The sequence below is a fragment of the Macaca nemestrina genome, chromosome 17 (assembly GCF_043159975.1).
Source record: "Macaca nemestrina isolate mMacNem1 chromosome 17, mMacNem.hap1, whole genome shotgun sequence".
Lineage (NCBI taxonomy): Eukaryota > Metazoa > Chordata > Mammalia > Primates > Cercopithecidae > Macaca > Macaca nemestrina.
In genome coordinates this window covers 10,237,738-10,262,885 of record NC_092141.1, presented here as the reverse complement: position 1 = coordinate 10,262,885, position 25,148 = coordinate 10,237,738, and the positions used below count along the sequence as shown (strand labels likewise).

General features: G+C 47.4%; 1 protein-coding gene across 3 annotated transcripts in view; it reads left to right on the top strand.

Annotated features, from left to right (window-relative positions):
- The window catches only part of LOC105473574 (growth arrest specific 7), a 291,097-nt gene that overhangs the window by 144,478 nt on the left and 121,471 nt on the right, over positions 1 to 25,148 (top strand). The window contains exon 1 of one of the 3 annotated variants that reach the window (XM_011727399.2): positions 18,751 to 19,015. The exons of the other annotated variants lie outside the window; for them this stretch is intronic. Coding sequence (XP_011725701.1) covers positions 19,013 to 19,015 — 3 coding nt within the window. The 5' untranslated portion in view covers positions 18,751 to 19,012. Of the gene's footprint in view, positions 1 to 18,750; positions 19,016 to 25,148 lie in introns of those variants that run through there. 3 annotated transcript variants of the gene reach the window in all.

Genomic DNA, 25,148 nt, shown 5'->3' with positions numbered 1-25,148 from the left:
CCAGAGACTGAAGAGGACAGGATTTCCAGGGTCCTTACTGCCTCGGGAATCTTGTCTTGCGCTTCCTTTCCCAAGAAGGTTGGGCCCAGGCTTAGGGAGCCCAGTTCTCCGGTGGGTGGGAGCGGGCCACACATGCGCAAGCCCTTGGGAGGGGTTCCCAGATCCCCCAGAAGCTGGCATCCAGCTGCACCCACCAGTGTGTAAGAGGTCCTGGCTAAAAGGATCTATGGTATGGGGCAGATGTGCTGATTGGTACTTTAGTCTAAGATGGTGGTATTCAGTTCATTAGAACCAGGGAACCCCGTCTTCAAATGACTGCTCATAAAGGTCCCCGACAGTTACAATCAGGGGTTGCACACTGGTAGCCGGTATGCAAAATCAAATGCAGAATCATGGGGGTTTTCTTGCGTTATTGTTTTGTTTTTGGTTGCCCATGGTTTGATTTAAAAAATGTTTCAGTTCGTTGCCAACATCTTAAAATCTGCAGCTTTTACATTAAACATCCAGATTTCCAGCTTGTCTTGCAAAAACGAGATGCTCTAGCAACACCGAGCCTGCCGTCCTGCTTGGCAACAATACGCCGATGATAAGTAGTGGGTTTCCAATTTGCGCAGTCCGCACCCATCGCTGCTGTTACCCGCGCTAAGGCCGAGAGCAGAACAGTTGCCATTATTCATTTCATTTGGATGCCTTTTCTTATGGTTAGGGAAAGCAGGCAATATTCCCTGCACCCATGTCTATGAAAAGAAGAAAAGTAAAAGGACCATGCTTTTCAGAAAAAAAAAAGTTAAAAGAGTCTCTTTCTTTCCGAAAGTGAATTTATGTTTCCTGAAGATTAATCTTCTAGGTCCAGAGGTCGATTTAGAACAGACCGTCTTTGTTTTTCTCTTGAAGTCAGTGATTCTCAAAGTGGAGTGCCTACATGTGCAGCAGCTGTATCAGTTGGGGGCTTGTGAGAAATGCAGATGGTTGGGTGGGCACCCACACCTACGGATCTAGAAGCTCGCAGGGTGGGCCCAGCAGACCGTGTCCTAACAGCCCTTCTGATGCGTGCTGAAGCTTGAGAATCATCGCTCCGATGCTCAGGGGGTGGATAGGACGCCAGCACCTGTTATGGTCACTTTCTTCTCTCCTTTTAAGACCCATGGGGGAGAGAGGTGAGGCTCCCTAGCCAAAGAGAAGGATCTCACTGCTGTGCTCCTCCAGGCAGAGTCGGTACCTGTGGAGAGGGCTGGAGGAGTTCTTCCAGATTCTGAGATCTCAGCAAATCTGAGTCCTGTTTTTTTCTAGACGATTCAGCACTTGCATCTGTGGGCTCCACAGATGCCACGTTGATGAAGAGGCCTGGTGCCTTCTACTGTTCTAGAGAGATGGTTCCTGGGCTCCCTTCCCATGGAGCCGGTGGCGTGTGACCCTACAAACAAGGGCTTCTCCAGGGTCACCAAGTGTTCAGGCGCTGGGGGTCCTTGGGTGAAAATATACCAGTTCTTTAAAATCATATAGGCAAGAGGCAGCCACGTATGTACTTTTCAGAGCTAGCATTGGTAACTCAGACTGCTGTTTTCATAGGAGATCACTTGGCCTCCTTCAGCTTTCTCTCTAATGGCTTTAGTTACTTTAGTGGACAGTCCACATGAGCCAAGAAACCACGTCTTTTCTAAATGTATTTACTTGGAGGGCCCTAGGCCCGCAAAGCCATGGATGATCTTTTCCCCTTGGTCCGTTTTATTCATTTGTGGTTTGGGGACTCCTGAGAGCATTTAAGTAGCCCAGACCCCTCCTAGGATAAAATAGATAAATGTATGGGCAGTGCTTTTGTCTCTGCCTTCTGGGTTCCCTCTCTTCCCTCGCCTTGGTGCCTGGGTGACCCCAGGAAAGTAAGAAAGCTGCTTTCTAGGTGAGCCGAAAACCCTACTCAGAGACCGGGAAGAACTCCATCTAGCCAATGTGTGTTTATTGTGTACATTTTCTGTGCCTGGGGATGGATTTGAGTAGGACGTTATTCTCAAGGAGCTCCCATGCGTAAGGGATGAAGGCCACTCATCGCAGGCCACCCAAAGGAGAGCCTCTGTGGGGGTGAGGTGTGGCTATGCACAGGGGAGGAGAAGCTGGGCATGGGCAGGGGCTCAGTTGCCCAGGAGACAGCCCCAAAATGAGGAGCTTGGCCCACTAGACAGAGCAAGGTGGTTCCCCTTCTGGGTTGGAGAGTTGAACCCAGGCTTCCAGAATTCAGCTTACACAGGAGGGGCTTTCTGGGGACTGAGCGTGAGTGCGTCAGGGTGAGGACGGAGCCTGTGGCAGCCTGTGCCACTTGTTCTGCATGAGTGCACAGGGGCTGCCTTCTGACGCTCCCAGCCCTGCCAGCTGAAAAAACTGCTCACAGCTATGCAGTGTGTGACACTCAGTTGGCATCCTTCTGGGGTATCATTTCACTCAGGGGTGCTGGTCAGGGCTCTTGGCTGTGGAGATGCTTCTCTTGGTCGTTTCCTACCCACCCTCTTAGTCCTGTTTCTCCTGTTGGGACCCTCCCACCAGTTAATGAGGCTTCCCACAGGCAATCTGCTGTTACCTTCTCCCTGATTATCAATTTGACAATTGATCAAGACCTTGGCAGGTCATGGCTTCGACTGTAACTTCCACCCTGGAGGATTTGCCTTGGGATATTGGATTCCTAGACACCGCAGAGGAGCCTCAGGTACAATGGGAAAGGGTTTTGGGAACTGCCTTTTGCAGTTCTTGGTCAGGGACCATGTTTGTTTCTAGGGCTCGTTTTCATTCAGCCTATCAGCTTTCTATGATTGTAGATGGAGGAATCGGGGAACAGTGTGGGGTGAGATGGAATTAGCACTAGCTTTGGAGACAGACCACTGGGTTCAAGCTAGCCCAATTATAAAATGAAAATAAAGACTTCCCTACCAGGCTTTTTATAAGCGTCAACTAAACTGCTGTATATCAAGTTACTGGTCCACAGTAGTCCTTTAGCTACTAAAAAACAACAAAAAGATAAGATCTAATGGTGAGATAAAGGCAGTGAAATTGATTTTGCGTATATCCAATGCTGGGGAAGAAGGGGAACTTAGCTCATTTTTCCTGCCTGTTATCCAACCTGTCTCATTTCTGGGAGCTTGAGCGATCGATCTGGGGTACAGTATTTTCTTGGAGTGTCCTTGCCCATGGCAAGAGTGTTCAGATGAAGGCATATGCGACCATTTTCAGAAGTTTGCCAGGGTCTTGCACTGGTTTGTTTGCAGTTCTTGGCCAAGGACCATGTTTGTTTCTTGGTCTTGTTTTCATTTACCCCAGCAGCTTTCCATGGTTGTAGCCCTGGTGGACTTGGCGTGTGTTCTCCGCCCTCTGAGTTTTACTGGTGGGTCTCCTTCAGCTTTCTCTCTGTCAAATGGTTTTAGTTACTTTAGCAGACAGTCCATGCGAGCCAAGAAACCACATCTTTTCCAAATGTATTTACTCGGAGGGCTCTAGGCCCACGAAGCCATTGATGAGAACCCATTCTGACGGTTCTTTGAATGTCTAGTCCTGTCATTCACGTGCTCTTTCTCTCGTTTTTTCCATTAGCTCAGTCTATGTCAGAACGGTTAGAAGGTGTCATTCTGGAGAGTTTAGCCGGGCTGCTGGGAAAGTCCCGGCAACACGAATGACTCAGCGTTGGTGACCTCAGTTGATGGCTTTTCTCAAGGGGATGGGAAAGTATGGGATGAAGCTGATATATACCTACCATTGTTTCTACTCTCTTATTTAATCCCTGCAAAAATTCTACGAAGTAGGTGGTGGCATCTGCGTTTTCCTATGTGGAAAAGAAGAAAGATGAGGTTTGTAGAGGTGAAGTGCCTTGGCCAAGGTTATGTGGCTGAGAGGCTGTGGAACCTGCATTTGAGCTTCCTCTCTGCTTGGCTGAAGGGCAGAAGCTGGGTTTAGGGGGAAAACACATGGATGTCTGTGGTCAACTGAGTGGTTTGCGGGGCATATATCTTCTGTTCTTAGCCCCGCCCACACCCCCGTGCAACAATACATACCTTCTTTTGAGAATCTCTGTAGCAGAATGGAAGTTTTGGTTTCTAGAAGCTGCTGGAGTCTTCCAGGCCCCCTTGTTTGAATGGAGCTTTACATCTCAATGATGTAGGGGGAAAAAAAATTAGGCAGAAGAGGATTTGCCAAAAGGGAAAGTCAAGAGGGCTTATGACTTCACTCCTCTTGTATACACAGATGTTTCCTCCCTGGGCCCTTCCTTTCATGAGGTCTGCCTGGCTGCTAACAGACGGGAAGTAGCTTGTACTTGAGCAGAAGAGAGCTGGGCCTGACGGAGAGGGTCACCTTTCCTAGCAGTGTGGAGATCGGCCTGGGGAGTGGTCCTGAATGGGGCCTTGGTTCTGCTGTGCCATCTGACCATGAGCTAGCCCTCTGGTCATGGGGGTGACATCTGCACCCAGGTTTAGGGCAGTCCGAGGGCAAGGAGAGGACTCTGTGTGGCTACTGGGGAGACTCGGTGTCCAGTCTCTGTCTCCGGGCCTCCGTTTGCCGATCTGTAAAATGGTGAGATGTGATCAGATGATTACTAAGGTGCCTTCCGTCTCTAATTTTTGTGTTAGCCTTGCATTGGTTGAGAAAGTCATTTTGTCTTTGTTTTCTTAAAGATAACCCCCCCCACACCAACTGTCTTGCCATTTGAAAGATGATACAATAAACCCTAAAACCCTACCTGATAAATAGTGGTCATTTTAGGGGATGTCAGGTGTGATGGGGTATGTCAAGGAGGGTTTTATTGGACTTGTTTAAATATTTTTAGTAAGGTGATATTCATGTACTAGCTGATAATAGAAAATAAGCTTAGAATTTTAAAAAGGCATTAAAATTAATATGCTCTTGGGAGGCCGAGACGGGCGGATCACAAGGTCAGGAGATCGAGACCATCCTGGCTAACCCGGTGAAACCCCGTCTCTACTAAAAAATACAAAAAACTAGCCGGGTGGGGTGGCGGGCGCCTGTAGTCCCGGCTACTCGGGAGGCTGAGGCAGGAGAATGGCGTGAACTTGGGAGGTGGAGCTTGCAGTGAGCCGAGATCGCGCCACTGCACTCCAGCCTGGGTGACAGAGCGAGACTCCGTCTCAAAAAAAATAAAAAAATTAATATGCCCCTTATAGAAAACATGGAAAATACAGAAAAACAGAAATAAGAAAATAATTAGGGGCATTCTTTCTTATGCTGTGTATATTTTTCTCCATAATTGGGATCATATATTATGTTTAGGATTGTATATGATGACTTGCTGATTGTGAAAGTAATTTCAGTCTGGGCGCGGTGGCTCACGCCTGTAATCCCAGAGCTTTGGGAGGCCGAGGTGGGCAGATCACAAGGTCAGGAGATGGAGACCATCCTGGCTAACACAGTGAAACCCTGTCTGTACTAAAAATACAAAAAATTAGCCAGGCGCGGTGGTCGGCGCCTATAGTCCCAGCTACTCGGGAGGCTGAGGCAGGAGGCAGGAGAATGGTGTGAACCCGGGAGGCAGAGCTTGCAGTGAGCCGAGATCGCGCCATTGTACTCCAGCCTGGGCGACAGAGCAAGACTCCGTCTCAAAAAAAAAAAAAAGAAAGTAATTTCAAAACACGTTTTAAAATCAAAAAATTATTTTTAAATATTTTTAAATAAAGTAAAATTTTTAAATTGGTGAAAGAAATAGAATTGAAGCAACCAGAGGATCCCCCAATACAAACATAAGCTTTGTTAATGTGTTTGTGTCTTTCTTTAGTACTTCATTTTGGTGAGGGACTGCTATTTTCCATATTGAGATCATATTGCATACTTTGATTTCTAAAGCAGGGACAGCTCTTGGAGGATGACATAAAGAGGGTTTTGATGACAGAAAGCATTGCCACTGGGTGGTTTATTGGTCTTACCCGATTTAAGGAAGAAAACAAGACTTGGTCCATTCAATATGAGTTTTTAACATGCAGAAAATCAAGACTGAAGTTCCACGGCAAAGAAAATGGCCACTGTGGTGTCTTACATAGCACAGTGTTGTTTTGGTGGAGACGAAAAACAAAGACTTCTTGTTTGTGGATCCTCCCAGCACAGTGTCCCTAAAGCTTGAATAGTCCCCATTGTTGGCATGTGCCTGGACAGAAAGGGAACATCAGTTATGCGTGCTCCTTACACATGGCCCAATGTTTCATCTGCACTGGCCTTGTAGGAGAAACTTGTATCCTGGTTCTGGGATGGACAGGAGCAGAAAAGGAAGTGAATGAAATACTCAGGCACTAATTTTCACCCCCAGTGAGCTGGAAAATCCACCAGGCAGCACACAGTTCACTGGATTTTTGCCCTGGGAGTTTGTCTATACTGAGCAAGAAATGGCTTACACATGCATTGCATTTGTATTATTACTTCCCCATGGCTGTGTTATCTTCCTAATTTTCTCTCTCAGAGCCTGGAGGGTAAGGGGGTGGTGTCCTCACTCGCATGCCTCTAAGAGAACCTTCCTATTTCTTTCATATGAAATACTCTTACAACTTGATGGATTTGTATGTCTTGAATTACAAAGTTTTGGATATAAATTCATATTTGCAGTTTAGCTTCAACAAATATTTATTGAATACCCACAGCAATGGACATAACAATGATTGTACCCCGTGAAGCTTTAAACTCAGTGGGGTTTGTCTTTTAGCACTTTCCAAGGGATGATGCCAGGCCCTATGTGTACCATGATAGAGCAAGGAGCAAAACAAAATCCCTGCTGTATGGAGCTTTTCTTCTAGTAGAAAGAGCTCTGTAGCCATTAGTAGGGTAGAGGAAAAGTCTGAGGAAAATCTGATTTCCTGGGTAACCCTTTCTCTTTTTGCCTGTTTATATGGATGATTTTTTTTTTTTTTTTCTGAGACGAAGTTCTGCTTTGTCACCCAGGCACAATTGCAGTGGTGTGAGGTTGCAATGGCGTGATCACCACTCACTGCAACCTCTGCCTCCCAGGTTCAAGCAGTTCTCCTGCCTCAGCCTCTCAAGTAGCTGGTATTACAGGTGTGCACATGCCTGGCTAATTTTTGTATTTTTAATAGAGACAGGGTTTCAACATGTTCACCAGGCTAGCCTTGAACTTCTGACCCCAAGTGATCTCCCCACTTCGGCCTCCCAAAGTGTTGGGATTACAGGTGTGAGCCACTGCACCCGGCCTATATGCATGATTTTTTATTTTTGCAGTTGATTATTAATTTTATTATTAATAGAGTATTAATTTTAATTGCAATTGGTTACTAATTTTAACCTATTCTGTCTTTAATAATGGAATACTTCTTAAACATGTATGTTATGTAGACTCTTGATTTCCTTGCTTTTTGTCCTTTGCAATTTGGGGACACTTTTCCTGTTAGCCCCTCAAGTCACTGATTTAAATGTTTGTATTTGCAGTTATCCACAACTACAACTAAACATGGATTTAAATGAGCAATTTTTCGTAATCCTCACCTCATCCACTGTCGTCTTTGTCATCCTTTTTATGAACTGGTTTTTTTTGTGTGTGTGTTACTATTTGCTGTTCCTCTTTCAAAGAAATCACAGTTTCTTACATTCTGGCAGTTTCCTGACAGTTTTTCTTCTGAATGATTTTCTGAGACGTGCTTTTCCTTTGTGCTTTCAGGATGGTGTTTCCTCACCCTGATTTTGCATATTTCCCCTCTTTCTTTATGCATTCTTGAACATGGCAGGATCTACATAAATGTGACATGTACCAACAGAAAGTATCAACTGTCACCAGCCTTGGCACACTGTCGGCTTTGGGGAAGGTTGACTCCCCCTCACAGCTACCTGCCTGTGGGTTCGATGATGCACCCATCTCCCAGTCCAGTTTCTGTTTTCTGATTGGCCTTTGCCTCGTGAACTCTCACGTTACTACCTGGTTCTGTGATACTCTGAATTGATGGAGAACATGAAAACGCACAGTTCCCAGGATCTCTTCTCAATGCCCTGCAGCCAGGGCATTGACTGGGCTTGGACTGTAGCATCCGTACCTCTCTGAACTGTGAGCATCCCTCCCACGCCCCTTGTTCTACCCTGTACTTCCTGCTCTCTTGTTTTCTGGGAATTGCTGTACGTAAATGGATGATGGACAGTCCTCTCAGATGGTATCTGTGCTGAGAGGAGAGGGCTGGCTGCTCAGTGTTCAGGTCAGTGCAAATCCTGCATCTCAAATTAGAGACAGGGAGTGGCAGAGGCGTGAAGTGCAGCTCAGATTACCGGCAGAGAGTGGTGAAGGTGTGAAGTCTTATTTCATCCCTTTTACAACTCATCTTGGTTTGCAATATTTTTTCTTTCTTTCTTTCTTTTTTTCTTTTCTTTTCTTTCTTTCTGTCTTTCTTTTTTTTTTTTTTTTTGAGACCGTCTTGCTGTGTCACCCAGGCTGGAGTGCAGTGGCACGATCTCGGCTCACTGCAACCTCCGACTCCCAGGTTCAAGCGATTCTCCTGCCTCAGCCTCCCAAGTAGCTGGAACGACAGGTGCCTGCCACCGTGCCAGGCTAATTTTTGTATTTTTAGTAGAGATGAGGTTTCACTATGTTGGCCAGGCTGGTCTGGAACTCCTGACCCTCGTGATCTGCCCGCCTTGGCCTCGCAAAGTGCTGGGATGACAGGCGTGAGCTACCGCGCCCAGCAGATTGCAAGATTTTCTGCATTTCCTTCATTGGCCTCATGGTTCTTGGTTTTTTTTTTTTTTTTTCCTCTGATTCTGTTTGTCATTTTTGGATTTTGTTTTTAAGATTGAATGAGTTGTTTCTTTTTCTTTTCCTCTTATTGCTGGTTTGATAGGCAGTGTCCTGGGACAGCTGTCAGATGCTTCTTACAGGGAAGTCCCCTGCCTCTCCTTTTACCATGCCCTTAATCTCCCAGAGATTCAGGCACGTGCCAGGTACCATGTTCTGTCGTTGTGGGGACGTGGTCAGTAGAGAATTCAGGTTTGATTTTCTGGATTAAAAAAAGAGAGAATCGGCCAGGCGCGGTGGCTGAAGCCTATAATTCCAGCACTTTGGGAGGCCGAGATGGGCGGATCACGAGGTCAGGAGATCGAGACCATCCTGGCTAACACGGTGAAACCCTGTCTCTACTAAAAAATACAAAAACCTAGCTGGCGAGGTGGCGGGCGCCTGTAGTCCCAGCTACTCGGGAGGCTGAGGCAGGAGAATGGCGTAAACCCGGGAGGCGGAGCTTGCAGTGAGCTGAGATCCGGCCACTGCACTCCAGCCTGGGCGACAGAGCGAGACTCCGTCTGGAAAAAAAAAAAAAAAAAAAAATCCTGGAAGCACTTTGTGGATGCTGCATGGTGACTTGATGTGTAGCCAGAGACAGTGTTTCTCAAAGTGTGCCGAGTTTCCAACTAAGGATCCGTGAGATAATTTTAGATCATGTGGAGATGGCAGTTTCAAAGTTATATTTATTTTAGTGTGTAGTAGAAAGAAACCCAAACCAAATCAAATCTGTGATTTCACAGATATTATTGCTTAGGGCCAGGCTACATTTCAGTGGGATATAAGTCACTTCGGAAAAAATACTGAGTAAATAATAGTGCAGCTGGTACACAGTGATGGATGGAGCGAGGTGTCACAGTGGGATATGAATGGCTGCAGGAAGGGGAAACCAAGCTATGGGATCCCTTAGAATGAGGGCTGTTTGCAGGCCTTTTCAACTGGGTGCCATTTCTGATATGTCCACTTGATACTGGGAAATTTTTTTTTTTTGAGATGGAGTCTTACTCTGTCACCCAGGCTGGAGTGCAATGGCGCGATCTCAGCTCACTGCAACCTCCGTCTCCTGGGTTCCAGCGATTCTCCTGTCTCAGCCTCCTGAGTAGCTGGGATTGCAGGTGCATGCCACCACACCCGGCTAATTTTTATATTTTTAGTAGAGACGGGGTTTCACCATATTGGCCAGGCTGGCCTTGAACGCCTGACTTCAGGCGATCCACCTGCCTTGGCCTCCCAAAATGCTGGGATTACAGGCGTGAGCTACTGCGCCCGGCTGATACTAGGAATCTTTTATGGGGTGGGACCCATAGAAATTTTATAAGGGTCCTAAGGCTCTACCATCTACCATGATGTCTACATCTACCATGATGTATACAAGAAACTGGCTGCAGTCACCTCACGGGAGCCCTCTGCCCAGCACAGCCCTTGGTCTGGAGCCAGCCATGGTCTGTGGCCTGTCCTCTTTCTTGTTCTCTTCTTTAATGGCCTCTTACCTAAAGATCTTGCTTCCCTTTGCGTCCTATGCTTATAGCTCCTTGTGTGCCTGTGATCCAAGTCTACACCCATCACTCTTCCATATTTCTCTTTCCAAGATAAATGAGACACACCCTCTGTGTATTCAGTGAGCATTTTCTTTGGCATCTCACTTGGACACTTTTTTTTTTTTGAGACAGAGTCTCACTCTGTTGCCCAGGCTGGAGTGCAGTGGCACGATCTTGGCTCACTGCAACCTCCCAGGTTCAAGTGATTCTCCTGCCTCAGCCTCCCAAGTAGCTAGGATTACAGGTGCCCACCACCACACCCGGCTAATTTTTTGTATTTTTAGTAGAGACGGGGTTTCACCGTGTTAGCCAGACTGGTCTTGATCTCCTGACCTCGTGATCCACCCACCTCGACCTCCCAAAGTGCTGGGATTACAGGCGTGAGCCACCGCGCCTGGCCGGACACTCTTAACTACAGCTGACCCTCAGACAATGGATTTGAACTGCACAGATCTACTTATACATGGATTCTTTCCAATTATTATATTGGAAAACATTTTTGGAGATTTGTGACCATCTGAAAAAAATTGAAGACAGACTACCTAGTCTAGAAATATCAAAAAAATTAAGAAAATGTTAGACATGCCGTGAATGCCTAAAATATATTCGATACTAGTTTATCATTTACTACCATAAAATACATACAGATCTATAGAAAGTTAAAATTTTTAAAAATTTTACCTACACAAACATTCAGACTGTGTATGGCACCATTCACATTTAAGCGAAATGTAAACAAAGGCAAAGATGTAGTATTAATCATAACTGCATAAAACTAGCCATAGTGTATACTGTAGTAATTTTGTGGCCACTCCTAGTTGTTATTGCAGTGAGCTCAGGTGCTGAGAGTATCGGCTTAAAACGTCATGTGATGCTGATAAGCCCTGGATGAACAGTTCATCACTCCAGTAAATTGGGTATCGCAGTAAAATGTGAGCCCTCACTGTTCTATGTATTTTTCATCACTGTTAGTGCAATGCCGTAAGCCTCGAATAACACCATGGGACCTATAGAGTATGCCACTAGTGATGCTGGAAACGTTCCCCAGAAGCAGAGAAAAGTCCTGACATTACAAGAAAAAGTTCAGTTGCTTGTCAGGTACCGTCGATTGAGGTCTGCAGCTGCGGTTGCCACCATTTCAAAGGATTCATCTTGTAAACAGATGATGTAAACTTACGGGATCAGTAAATATGGTACAGTACTATAGGTGTATTTTCCCTTTCTTATGGTTTTATTTATTATTTATTGATTTAGAGACAGTCTCACTCTGTTGCCCAGGCTGGAGTGCAGTGGAGTAATCTTGGCTCACTGCAGCCTCAACTTCCAGGGGTCAAGGATACTCTTGCCTCAGCCTGCCTAGTAGCTGGGTCTACAGGCGTGCACCGTGCCAGGTTAATTTATTTTTATTTTTTAATTTGTATTTATTTTTGTAGAGATGGGGTCTCACTCACCAGACTGCCCAGGCTGGTCTCGAACTCCTGGGCTCAAGTGATCCTCCCACCTCAGCCTCCCAAGGTGTTGGGATTACAGGCGTGAGCTACTGTGCCCGGCCCCTTATGATTTTCTTAATGTTGTTTTTTTTCTCTAGCTTACTTTAGGAATAAAGTCTGTAATATGGATAACATGCAGAATATATGTTAATCAACTGTTTGAGTTATCACTGAGGCTTCCAGTCAACAGTAGGCTGTTAGTAGTTAACTTTTGGGGGAGTCAAAAGTTATGTACAGATTTTCAACTGCATGGGGAGGTCGGGGTTAGCACCTCTAAAGCCCTGTGTTGTTCAAGGGTCAGCTGTACTTATTTCTTCTTGTATCCCCCCTCCTCATTTGGTTTCTGTGCCTGATTCTCAGAACTCACATGGTTTATTTCCCATGTAGTCCCCGAGTGTTGGGCACTAGCCTGGTTAGAGGCAAAAAAGATGAAGACCTGGTTCTTGCCTTTGAGAGTCTTGGAGAGGGGCCCTGGGGCTGTTGCGTGCGCTAATGAAAGGCACAGGAGAGGGAGGGATTGGGCCTGAGGCATGCTGGAGAAGAATTTCTTCTCCCACTGCTCAGGCAAGAGCAGGCCCCAAGGTTCAGTGCAAGGTCCTTTCTTTCTCTGTGAACTCCTAGGCAGCCTGTAGGATCTCACCACCATCTCTGAGCATGTGCCTCCAACTCCACGTGCCCAGGGCCATACTCACCCCTACTCCCCACCGAACACTTTGAACTTGGATCTATGGCCAATAGACTCTACTGCATACCCCCAAACTGGCTCTCACCATAGCCACATCTCTTCAGGTTACTGGTTCAAACTTCTGTCATTTCCTTCTGAATCAACTTTACTGTCTCTCATTTCCCTATGTCTCGTCCTTTATCAAACCTTATTCTGCTTCGTACATCATGTTCCTTGGGCTCCCGTCAAGCCCTTGTTTTTTATCCCTGCTGTGAGGCAAGTTCTTTATCTTTTGGGAAGCCTCCCTGGACCATCCCCGCCAAAAGTGACCTTGCCCTCCTCTGGATTCTGAAAGCTCTTATTGTCTGCCAGCTTATCATATAGTATTTGGCACTATTGCAGACTCCTTTGTTACCTAGTCCTTTTTTTTGCCCATGTTTGTGACTTAGCTTCCGAATTTTAGGAGTCAGGTCCTACATACAATATCTGCCTGCATCCCACACAGGATTCGGGAAAGGGTAGTTAGTAACTGTTAGTTGATTGATCATGCAAACAGGGGGCCACGTATGGAAGACGGGGGCGTCCCTGAGACCCTTGACCCTGGAGACTGCTTAGGCTGATGAATAATTTTTCTGTTCATGACTGTGAAGCCTTTACAAAAAGTGAGTCATCACCCTACCCAGATGTGCTTTCTTATTAATTATCTTTTTTTTCTGACTGAGTCTCACTCTGTCACCCAGGCTGGAGTGCAGTAGCACAATCTCAGCTCACTGCAACCTCTGCCTCCCGGGTTCAAGAAATTCTACTGCCTCAGCTTCCCAAGTAGCTGGGACTACAGGTGCATGCCACCATGCCCAGGTAATTTTCGTATTTTTAGTAGAGACAGGATTTCACAATATTGGCCAAGCTGGTTTTGAACTCCTGACCTCATGAGCCGCCCGCCTTGGCCTCCCAACGTGCTGGGATTACAGGCATGAGCCACCACCGCGCCCAGCCTATTAATTATCATTTTAAAGACAACCCAATTCATCCTATGGAGGACAAGGGCCTACAGCAAATAAGGCCTATTTTGGTTGACAATTTTCAACTTGACTGAAACACAAAATAATAAGAGGGTTGGTTTCATCTGATGCCGTTGAACTCAGGAAAACTCAGCTTGGTGGACGTGATCGTCCGTCTTTTTGCTTGGGGATCACGGATTCTCTGCTGTCTGCCGTTTGTACGTGTGGCTCCTTAGGTAGCAAGCTATCTGTTTGCAGAGGCCAGAAGGAGACAACAGTAGCGTGGTTTTCACAGCCAACGCTAATCACTAAGGGTGGTTAATAAAGGAAAACCAAAGTGACTTTTGGATTGAGATGCTAGGATGGACCCAAGCCATAAACCCTTAGAATGTATTCGTGAGTCTTACATACTCTGAGAGATTACCTTTGGGGAATCCTAAAGAATTAAATGTCTGCAGGACTAGTGTGTTCTGCTGAGGTCAGGTCACAGCAGATCAGCCTCCTGGTTTGTAATGGCCCGGAAAGGTCCCTTGCCCTTGGCTGGGGGCCCTACTGGGATTTGCAATGACAGTGATTTCTGTGTGTTTCCTGGAGTGATGCATTGTTGCCTGTGATTGTATCTGTTCATCTGGGTGATGCAATGTCAAAGTGGTGTCGGGGACAGCTGTTAATGTTTAACAGCCTCAAAACTGTCCCCTCTTTGCTATTACAAAACTGGGAAGTCACAGGCTATGAAAGCTTTCATGGCCATTTTAATTCTGCAAACCTGAAAGGACTGAAGGTGAAGGTCTTGGCCATCTAGGTTCAAATGAAGTTTTTTTTTTTTTTTTTTTTTGAGACAGTGTCTTTCTCTGTTACTGAGGCTGGGGTGCAACGGCACGATCTCGGCTCACTGCATCCTCCGCCTCCCGAGTTCATTCTTCTGTCTCAGCCTCCCTAGTAGCTCGGATTACAGGCGTGCACCACCATGCCTGGCTAATTTTTGTATTTTTAGTAGAGATGGGGTTTCACCATGTTGGCCATGCTGGTCTCAAACTCCTGACCTCAGGTCATCCACCTGCCTCGGCCTCCCAAAGTGTTGTGAGCCACTGTGCCTGGCCTGCTTTTACCTTCTAATGGGTGAGGGCCCATCTCCAAGAACAGAAAAGTACCTCGGTCCTGTCTATTTCTGTAGCATGCCTGACCTCAAAAACGAGTGTGTGGATTCATCACCTGGCCTCTCCTCCCACATTGCAGAGAGAAGATGCAAATAACTCAGCTTCCGGTGGGAGACTCCCCACCGCTGGTTGTGATGCTCTCGCCTCCTTTTCATGGCTGGTTGGGGATCATTTTGCAAGTGTAGGCTTGAGCATTGCCTTTCTCTTGTTTTTATGATGGGTGAGAGGTGGAAGAGAGAAAGAAGGTGGAGGGGGGATTCTGTAGCCAGTTTCCTCCCTCTAGTTTCTTCCTCACATTTGACCTACTTACACCCTCGTATCATGAGGATTTCTACAAACCACAGCCCTGATTGTGACTTCTCCCTGGCTCAGAATCCACTGGTGGTTTCTTCTCCCTTCTAGAATCGAAATTTCTTAGTTCTTGATGTCCTCATAGCCTCCCGTGATCTGACGCCATCCTTCGCTACTGTTTTTTCTCACCTCCCATGCCTCTTAAACGCTAATGAATGGATCCACTTGCTTTTCCCCCACAGCCTCTACCCACACGGTTTCTCTCTGACCTTGGCTCAGGCTGGCCCCATGGCCTAGAATATTGCCCCTGTGGGTTGTTCTTCTGACCCATCCTGCCCTGTCTCTCGCAGGAGCCTCCGTTTTCCTCTGTTAAATGAGGACGATCATAGAATTTTCCTTTTTGGTTTGTTAGAAGGATTAAGTGATAGGAAACATGTGAAGCGTAGAACAGCGCCTGGTCCAGAGTGAGTGCTCAGTACAAGATTCTCACAGTCGCTCCTGCAGCAGATTGAAACCCAGCAATTAGGGAGGGAGAGTCCCTCAAGCAGCCACACTGATAACTTTGAGAAGGAAGAGATGAACCCTGCTGTCAGGAGTAGAAGAGAAAGGACCAGGAAGGTGGGATGCAGACGCAGAAACGAATTGATATATCCAAGGGAGAGGCACCTTGTTACCCACTCCAGGAGCCCAAGTGTGCCACGCCCCTAAATGGAAAAGCCCTCAATTGACATTAGAATGCTGGCTGTGTTCCCTCGGTCTCCCCAAGATCGAACACAAGATGAACCGTGGTGAGTGAGTCCTGCTATAGGTGGCCAGCCTCATGGTTTTTTTTTTTTTTTTTTTTTTTTTTTTTTTTGGAGACAGGGTCTCACTCTGTCGTCCAGGTAGGAGTGCAGTGGCACGATCTCAGCCCACTACAACCTCTGCCTCCCGGGTTCAAGTGATTCTCCTGCCTCAGCCTCCTGAGTAGCTGAGATTTACAGGTGCGTGCCACCACACCCAGCTAATTTTTTGCATCTTTAGTAGAGATGAGTTTTCGCCATGTTGGCCAGGCTGGTCTCAAACTCCTGACCTCAAATGATCCACCTACCTCGGCCTCCCAAAGTATTGGGATTACAGGCGTGAGCCACCTCGCCGGGCCCCAGCCTTGTCTTCTAGTTGGGCTTTCTGTTCATCGTTGCCAAGAAGCTGGGGTGGCTTTCTTCTGGGTGTATGTGGAGAGCCTGAGGTGGTATATCTCATGATGTGGCTTATGGTTCACAGGGTCTTTTGAGCTAAACTATCTCTGTGGGTCTCAGGTTTTTTTGTTTTTGTTTTTTTTTAAATCATGGCAAAATACACATGACATGAAATCCACCATCTCCATCATTTTTAAATGTATAGTTCAGTGACTTTGAGTATACACACATGGTCGTGCAGCCATCATCACCACCATTAATCTCCAGAACGCTTCCATCTTGTACCACTGACACTCTGGACCCATTAAACAGTAATTCCCAACGTGCCCTGCCCACAACACCTGGTCACCTCCATTCTGCAACCTGTCACTATCTATTTGACTTTCTAGGTGCCTCATAGAGGTGGAAGCAAATAGTATTTGTCCCTTTGTGTCTAGCTGTTGCGCTGAGCATAATGTCCTCAAGGTTCATCCACATGGTTGCATGTGTCAAAATTTCCTTCCAATTAGCCGGGCATGGTGGTGCACACCTGTAGTCCCAGCTACTTGGGAGGCTGAGGCAGGAGAATCGCTTGAACCCAGGAGGCGGAGGTTGCAGTGAGCCGAGATCGCGCCACTGCACTCCAGCTTGACAGAGTGAGACTTTGTCTCAAAAAAAAAAAAAAAAACAAAAACAAAAACAAAAAAACTGCCGTTCTTAAGGCTGAATAATATTCCATTGTGTTTATTTTACCACGACTTGGTTTGTTTCTACCTTCTGGCTCTTGTGAATAATGTTGTCATGAACAGGCAGCATGACCCTCCCTTCAGTACCCTGCTTTCAGTTCTTTTTGGTATATACCTATTAATGAAATTGCTGGACCATATGGCAATTCTGTATTAATTTTTTGAGGAATTAACACACTATTTTCCATACAGGCTGTACCATTTTACATTCCCACCAGCAGGGCACAAGGGTTCCAACAGTCCTCAATCCTTACTAGTACTTATTCTTTTCTGTTTTGTTGATGTTTGTTTATTTGTTTGTTTTGAGACAGAGCCTTGCTCTGTTGCCCAGGCTGGAGTGCAGTGGCGTGATCCCAGCTCACTGCAACCTCTGCCTCCTGGGATTCTCCTGCCTCAGTCTCCCTAGTAGCTGGGACTACAGGCATGCACCACCACGCCTGGCTAAGTTTTGTATTTTTAGTAGAGACAGGGTTTCACCATGTTGGCCGGGTTGGTCTCGAACTCCTGACCTCAAGTGATCCACCCACCTTGGCCTCCCGCAGTGTTGGGATTGCAGGCATGAGCCATTGTGCCCGGTCTTGTCTGGTTTTTTGAAGAAGCCGTCCTAATGGGTGTGAGCTGATATCTCAATGTAGTTTTGATTTGCATTTCCCTGATGATTAGTGGTGTTGAGCATCTTTTCATGTGCTTATTGGTCATTTTGATATCTTCTTTGGAGGAATGTCTTTTGCTCATTTTCTAAATTGAGCTGTTTGCTTTTTATTGTCCGGTCTAGACTTTTTTTTTTGGACCCAGGGTAACTGCAGTGCCTACCCTTTCAGCTACTGGTGGTAGTAACAGCAAAAATCCTAGCTTTCATTGAGCATTTACATCATCCACTAGGTAACATGTTTCCATGGATGCCCCACCCCACCCCCTTTAATCTCTTACACAGTCTTTTGAGAAAGATACTGTGATCATCTGCATTTTGCACTTGGAGAAATTGAAGCCAGAGCCATTGCCCAGGGTCTTGCAGCTAGTAAGCAATAAAACAACAGCTTAGCTCTGGTCTGACTCCATCCTTAGACGATAGTACTTATTTTCTTCCCCCCACCCAAGGAGCTGGTATTGAAACCTCTTCATACATAAGTTTATCCATTTGCTTAATAGGGAACCCTCAGTCCTCAGGATCTTGGTTTCTCTAGAAAACCGTATTTAGTTCTATATAAAGAATCATTTCCTAAAACCCCAAAGGTTTGCGTCTGAAAGCAAACACAGAAATATGCGGCAGTTTGAGTGCTAAATCGTCAGCTGCTCCAGAAATCTTTCTAAACGGAATGATACGATAACGATATATTCACCAAGGATCCAAGCCCCTGCCCACGCTCATTTAGTTGGTGGCTGCAGTATTGCTCTTGGAGTCCAATCCTTTCGCTACTTGTAAGTAATGACTTTGTGATCCTCGGGCCCGTTTCGGTGGAGAACCCCGCATGACCCTGTCTTTGTTCGTTATCTGTCCAGGTTTGGTGGTAGCGAGAGCAGAGTTGAAGGCAAGAGACGTTCATCTCGCCCCTCTGGAAGCACCGGCTTTCCACACAGTGGTTCTTTGGAGGAACATTCTCCGTTCTTTTTATGTTGGCTTTTATCTGGCCTTGGGTTCACACAGCTGGGGCCGGGGCCAGGGCCAGAGCCGTGACTTAGGGTTGGGAAGAAGTTGGCCAAAACATTCCCCAGCAGGGCTTGGGCAGGCCCAGGAAGTCCCGCCTAAAACACAGTGAACAAAGCTACCCTTGTCCACAGGCCTGGGGGTGGGAGGCATCTGGTCAGTGACACAAGCTTGGCCATTGTTTGTTGTGACCTTAGCCAACGTTTTTTAGCTGAGAAAGGGGAAAAAGAGGGGGAGTGAAGAAAAAAATAAAAAAAGAAGGTCTCCAGAAACGTTGCATCTGGAAAGTCCAGAACGAGTTGTTGATTTCCCAGCAAGCACTGGAGCGGATTTGGAAGGAACTGTGCAATGTAGTGGGTTCTTTGTGAAAGAACAGCAATGAGCAAAGCCACAGGAACCTCCTCTGGGGTGCCCAGAGCACTGGCCCTGGGCTAGCGACTTGCCTCAGCTTCATTTCCCGCAGAGGCTCCATGGACAGGAAGCCGGCAGAGTCTTGGCTCTGAGTCTGAGGGCTTCAGCCTGAACCCAAGACTCTCATCTGAGATAGCAGCCCCCAGAGAAGACTAGCTGTTCTCTGATGGTAAGAATTGATTTTTCTTGCCTGCAGATGTATGCTCCAGTTTGCTTTTCTCTGCATGTTCCTAAAATGACTTCACCATGGTAAAGAGGCAGCTCTGAAAACTGAGATGTGGGGTCTCACTGCTGAGCTGTGGTGGTCTGGGGACCCGGTGTGCTAGGTTGCACCTTTCACAGATCCAAGGAATGAGCAGGGAGAAAAAAAAAAAAAAGAAAAGACATGGGTCATTGTGTGAGAAATCAGGAAAAGCGGATGGAAGGAGGAGAAAGATTTATGGAGGATGTCTTGGAGAGAAAGGGAGTCTTGGCTCCCCTGGTTACCTGGGGAGCAGTTTTGTAGTTGGAGCTGTGGGATGGAGAAGCAGAGTGGCGACGTGATTTTAGTGGAGCCCAAACCTTGCTTCCTTCATGTCACTTTTTCCAAGTAAGAAACTTGGCTTCTGCCCACCTATCTGGCTTTTACCCCATGGCCCAGTTCTAGCTGGGACACTACAAGGCAAAAGCCATTGGAGGACTATAAAGCTTTATGAAGGGAAGGGGGAGCTCCTGCGGTCATGGCTCCCTAGCAGAAGTACCTGCCCAGTAATGCACTGTGCTTCCAGGCTTGGCTGAAACATCTTTCCAGTTTGGTGGTGGAGGCTGCAACAGTGATGATGGAAACTCTTCCAATACTTAGCGGTCCAACAGCCTTGTTTCACAAGTCTTTCCACCCCCACAAGTTACGCATCCATCTTCTTTCTTTGCAAAGCAGGACCTCCAAGAGAGTGGTGATCACTCTCCTAAGGCTCTGCGCAGCTGTGAGAAGCCCAGTTTGCATGGAAAGGCTAGCCTGTGTCGGCACGTGGTCTCCCTCCAGGATGCGCTCTCCCACCTCCCTGGGCCAGTCAGCATCCCTGATCCTGGCACGGCTTCCTGTTCCTACAGTGCCGGGGAAGGGAGATGGTGCTTGTTATCCAGGAGCGTCCTCTAACGGGTTAGTTGACCTAGGACAGTCCGCAGCAGCGCTTCTCAAAGGTTACCATGCATCTAAACCACCTGGGGATCTTTACAATGTAAGATCCGGTGCTGGGGCAGGGCCTGGGGCTCTGCATTAATAGATCCCAGAGGACTTCATGCTGTTGGTGCAGGGACCACACTTGGAGATTTGCTCCTGTGAGGAACCCAGACCAGTCACTCAAGTTCTGACCAAGGTGTGGCTGCCTTGGGTCTGATGGTAGAGCACTGAGAGTTTTGGCAGTCCTGTTTGTGGATTGTGGCTGGGTGCTTCATGGGGATGGAGGGATTAGCAGAGAACACTGAAGGGCTTGCAAGGAGCTGGGAAGAGCCAAAGTCAAGCTCTTGGGAAAAGGGCACGTGGGGTGCAGAGGCTGTCGGTGGGCTGCCCCCCAAGCTGAAGTGGACTGTGTGTTTGGGGTGTAATGTGAGCAGCCAGCCAGAAGTGCTAACTGCTAACAGGCCCAGAAAAATTCCACTGGAACCTGCCTTTGGTGCATCCGGGGTGATGCAGAGACAGAAGCCCAGGATTCCAGTTGCTAGGCAAATAGAGCTGAGACCACTCACGTGGCTCGGGGGAGTGACAGGGAAGAGGTGGACGCATCAGGACAGAACTCAGTGTGGTGAGAGGTGGGAGCACAGAATCCGGGGTGTGGTAAGGTGGGATCCTCGGTGTTTGGGGCACAGCCCACATTTCAGGAACAGTCAGATGCCTCCTAGACATGATGCCCATGTCTACACTTGAATGTGACTTTTTTTCTCCTATTAAAATGGCATGTCCTTAAAACATATATACTAGTGCTGACATTTAAATTATTGGACCAGGCGCGGTGGCTCATGCCTGTAATCCCAGCACTTTGGGAGGCCAAGGCGGGCGGATCGCCTGAGGTCAGGAGTTTGAGACCAGCCTGGTCAACATGGTGAAACCCCGTCTCTACTAAAAACACAAAAATTAGCCGGGCGTGGTGATGGGCGCCTATAATCCCAGCTACTTGAGAGGCTGAGAGAGGAGAATCGCTTGAACCTGGGGAGGCTTAGGTTGCAGTGAGCTGAGATCACATCACTGCATTCCAGCCTGGGTGACAGAGCGAGACTCTGTCTCCAAAAAAAAAAGAAAAGAATTATTAACTATATATATATGAAAGCCCTTGGAGACCATCTGGTCCAACTTCCGTGTTTTAAGATGAAGAAATTGAGGCCTCCCAGCAGAGATGAAAGAGGTTGCTCAAGATCTTCCAGCAAGACTGCTGCAGCTTTGGGGCTGGTACTCCAGCCCCGATTCCCATCCTGTGTTCCTCGCACGGTGGCACAGAGCAGTGGTAGGTCTCACACCTCCACAGCAAGGCCGTTGGCTGTCACCGTTTGCCTGCTTTATATGCGCCAGCGGCAGCAGCTCCGGAAATGTTCGTCCAATCAGGTTGGTGAGAATTGCACCCCTTACTGAGACTTGGAAACAGTTCCAGCCCTTATTAGACTTCATTTCCTCCAGTGCTCAGGGTTCAGACCTCATCAGGAACCATCTCTCGGAGTTAGAAGTCTTTGATTAGAATCACTTGGAGCACAGGCCATAGGCACTGCAGTCCATGGAATGAGTCTCCGTGGTGGGGAAATGAACTGCTTCCATTTTCTTTTACTGCTCACGGGTCACTCCAGCCAGCAACTAGCGGCCACAAAGCCCGGCCAGCTGGATCGCAGGTGCGGGCAGGCCATCAGAAGCACCTACCCTTATATCATAATGAGCTCCAGTCCGCCTTCCTTTACAACAGCACTAATTCCCCGAGGAAGCCCACTTTTGCCCCCGGTGCATCTGCGGGCAGCAGCTGTGTCACTTGTGTTTGAAGTTTCTTTCTGGTGAGCAGGCTGCTTTCCATGAGATACAGAATCTGTTACTGATCGAGCTGCGACTTTGGACTCCCTCCCTTGCTTCTGAACTTAGATCCATGTTGAATGCGATAGGATGCTTGGTGAATTTGGTTTTGGGGTTTTCCTCAGAAGTCTTAACAACTTTAGAAAGTGCCCAAAACAATGACATGTAAGGCATTTTGGGGCTTTGCAACTTAATACTAAAGGAAGGCTAGGGAGGATATTACGTAGTATTCCTTTCTCTCTCTCTCTGTCTCGGGTCCCTACCAAGTTTGGCAAAACACTCTTATTCCCAGGCTTTTTCCGCTGCAAAGGGAAGTGGACCAGCGGTCCTGTAGAGGGACCCTCATCGTACCAGGAACTCCCTAAGGAGTGTGTTAGGGAGTTAATCCACAGAATATCCTTCAAAAGCGTTTTCTAGGTCAGGACAAGTGATATCATTATAAATATCAACAAGCATAGAACACCTAGGGTGTATTTCAAGATCGTTAATCTTTGGGACGAAGAGAGAAGTACTGAAGTCTATCCCAACTCCTTCCTTTGACAAATAGGGACTTTTCAACATTCACTGGCCGTAACAGTGACCTGTGGCAAAGGGGAAGAGAATCCCAACTGTTCAGCCTCCCTGTACAGACCTGAGGTAATGCGCACTGCCGCATACCCTGATTTGGGCATGCATTTCATTTCCAATTTTTGTTACATCGCTTCGCTTTGTTGGTGTCTCAGACAAGCGTTTCTTTCCCACTGATTCTAAGTCAGATTTGGTTGAGTAAATAAACGGGTATCTAGACCAAAAGAGCTGGAGACCTCTTTCTCTTCAGAGCCCAGAAGTGTTTGGAGGGAAGCTTGCAGCAAGCAAAGCAATATTTCATGAAGATTTGTGTCTTGTCAGGCCTCTGTCATCTCTTTTGTTTATGTGACTGCTGTTCTTGGAAGCTGAGCTGGACATTTAACTGCCTTGAGATTTCCCTTGTGGTTTTAGGCTGTGTTACGAAAACCATCCCATGCATGGGTTATAGGACCACAGTGTTCGCGACTGGCAATCCCCCTATTTTACAGACGAGGAAACAGGAGCCTGGAGAGGCTGAGATAATTGCACACTCACATCTCGCTGTCTGGGAACACAGCACCTTTGTGTGCCTAGGCCTGTGTGCTGTCTCCTAATGCTTTTGTCATCCTGAGTTAGGGGTAGGATATCAGAATGGCCCACACTATTTTTATTCTGCTCGGGAAGGGGGAGGGGAAAGAAGCAACATTCCTCAACAGTTTATCAGGAAATGGAGAGTTTGAGTAAAATGTCTCTGTGAATCAAAAGCCGGTGAGCACCGTCATTCAGGTTTTCTGGCTTGGAAGCCGGAAGCTGGAACCGGCTACTGGGAGGAGACTACCTTGCCATTTAATAATTACATTTTTAATTGTACTGAAACATCGGGACCACAGAGACCTTGAAATGGAACAAAATGCAGGTTTTTTTTTTTTCCTGGGGTTCCCCAACCCCTCCAGGCTTCAAGGTGGGGAAGCAGTTACTGCTTCCCTTACTGTTTCTGGAGCTGTTCTCTCTATTTCAGGAGTGCTTGTGGAACGACGCCCCAGGTCCTCCACCCCAGATCCTGTGGTTCTAAAACACGGTCACAAGGCCTTTAGGTACCTGCTCCAAACCCCTCTATCAGAGGCCAGAAGAGTGACTCTGATATTTGGTGGCACAGTCACGCTGGTTCATTAATGCTGAGATTCTTCCAAACCATGCTGCAGAGTGGGCGTCTCTCAGATCCCCATCATGCCGTATGGTGCCGCTGGGGAGATGCCACCAACGAAAAGGACTAGCCATCTCAGATGCAAGAAACGTGCTCACATTCCGAGTTTTCCTCATTTCTTGCATTGTCTCCTCTGGAACCCTGTTAACTGGCCCTTCTGTCTTACACTGGGATAGCAGGTGCAACCGCCATAAAAATCTCATTCTCCAGAGTCAGAGGAGGAAGGGTCATGCAGGAACAGGGGTTCTGCAAGGCCCACATAGAAGGCGTTTCTTTTCTACCCTCTGCTGACCGCTTGATTCTCGGGTGTTTCAAGGCTGTGACATGGCTTCTGACCCAGGAGGGGCCATCCAACTCATCCTTGCGGTTTGCAGGATCATTTGCAAATCTTTTCATCAATCCTTGTCCCCCAGAGACTCCATATTTCCAGCCTGGCAAGTTTCCCTGTGCGGGTTAAAGGGTTGACTTCCTGTATCCTTGCTGCATGGACTGCATTGTAATTATGTTCATCAAAATTCTTGGTTAACCAGATCACTCCATTTCTTTATAGGCTCAGAAAATACAGAGTCTATTGTTCCGTGTCCTCTCTCCGCTCAGTCTTGACAAGCATACCCCATAAACTGACTGGCCCTCAGGGATGTGCTGGGGGCTTGCAGGATGGCTGCGACTCTTGCCAGACCTACCAGGAGCTGGATAGGTCTGGAGCGTCCCAAGTGGTTCAGCCTTCAGACCCACGGCTGGGCACGGCTGGGAGAAAACTCCCACGGCCCTGATGTCCACCTCTTAGGGTGGGTGCCAGTGACAACCACAGTGTGAGGCTTCTTCTTGCCACTTCGTAGACAGAGGATAGTGATGATGTTGGTGGGGGGGAAGTAGCTAATGCAGATGAAGAAGAGTATGCCGGACACTCCATGGGGACTGGAGTTGCAACTTGGTTGGGGAGCCCAAGCAAGTCACTTTTGGATTCGTCCAAGGAGGCTGGTGGGGGTGGGCGTCTGATGTGAGCAAGTGGGGGATTCAAGCCAGCGAGATACAGATGATTGCCGCCACATCCATTGTCACCCCATTCATTGATCTACCCCAAGTAGTGAGGCCCGAGGACACCTGGACAGTGCCAGGTTTGGAAGAGGCCTGAGGACATTTGCATCTAAATGACTAAAGCCTCATTTGAGAAATTGCTTTTATGAATTCAAGGGGGTAGCCCTGCTCACCAGGTGATTTCTAATAAGAAGGATTTGAGGCAACACGCAGAGGACTCTGGTAAAGCCTCTGACAAATTTTGCACGTAGAAAACTGGAAGAAAGGAAGGCGACCCTCCTGGCTCTTTGGCTTCTTGCTAGTAAGAACTGCAGGTGTGCCTCATGCACCTGACCCCCTTTTCACATGGGTCCAACCACAGTGCCACAGGACACGGTCATGCTCAGGCCCAGGCCCCAAAATAGCCACATGCTCTTCTCTGTGTTTTGGCCTTGGGAACCCTTTGAGGGCTTACAAAGCCAAACAGGTGTTTCAAATGAGGTCTTTGGC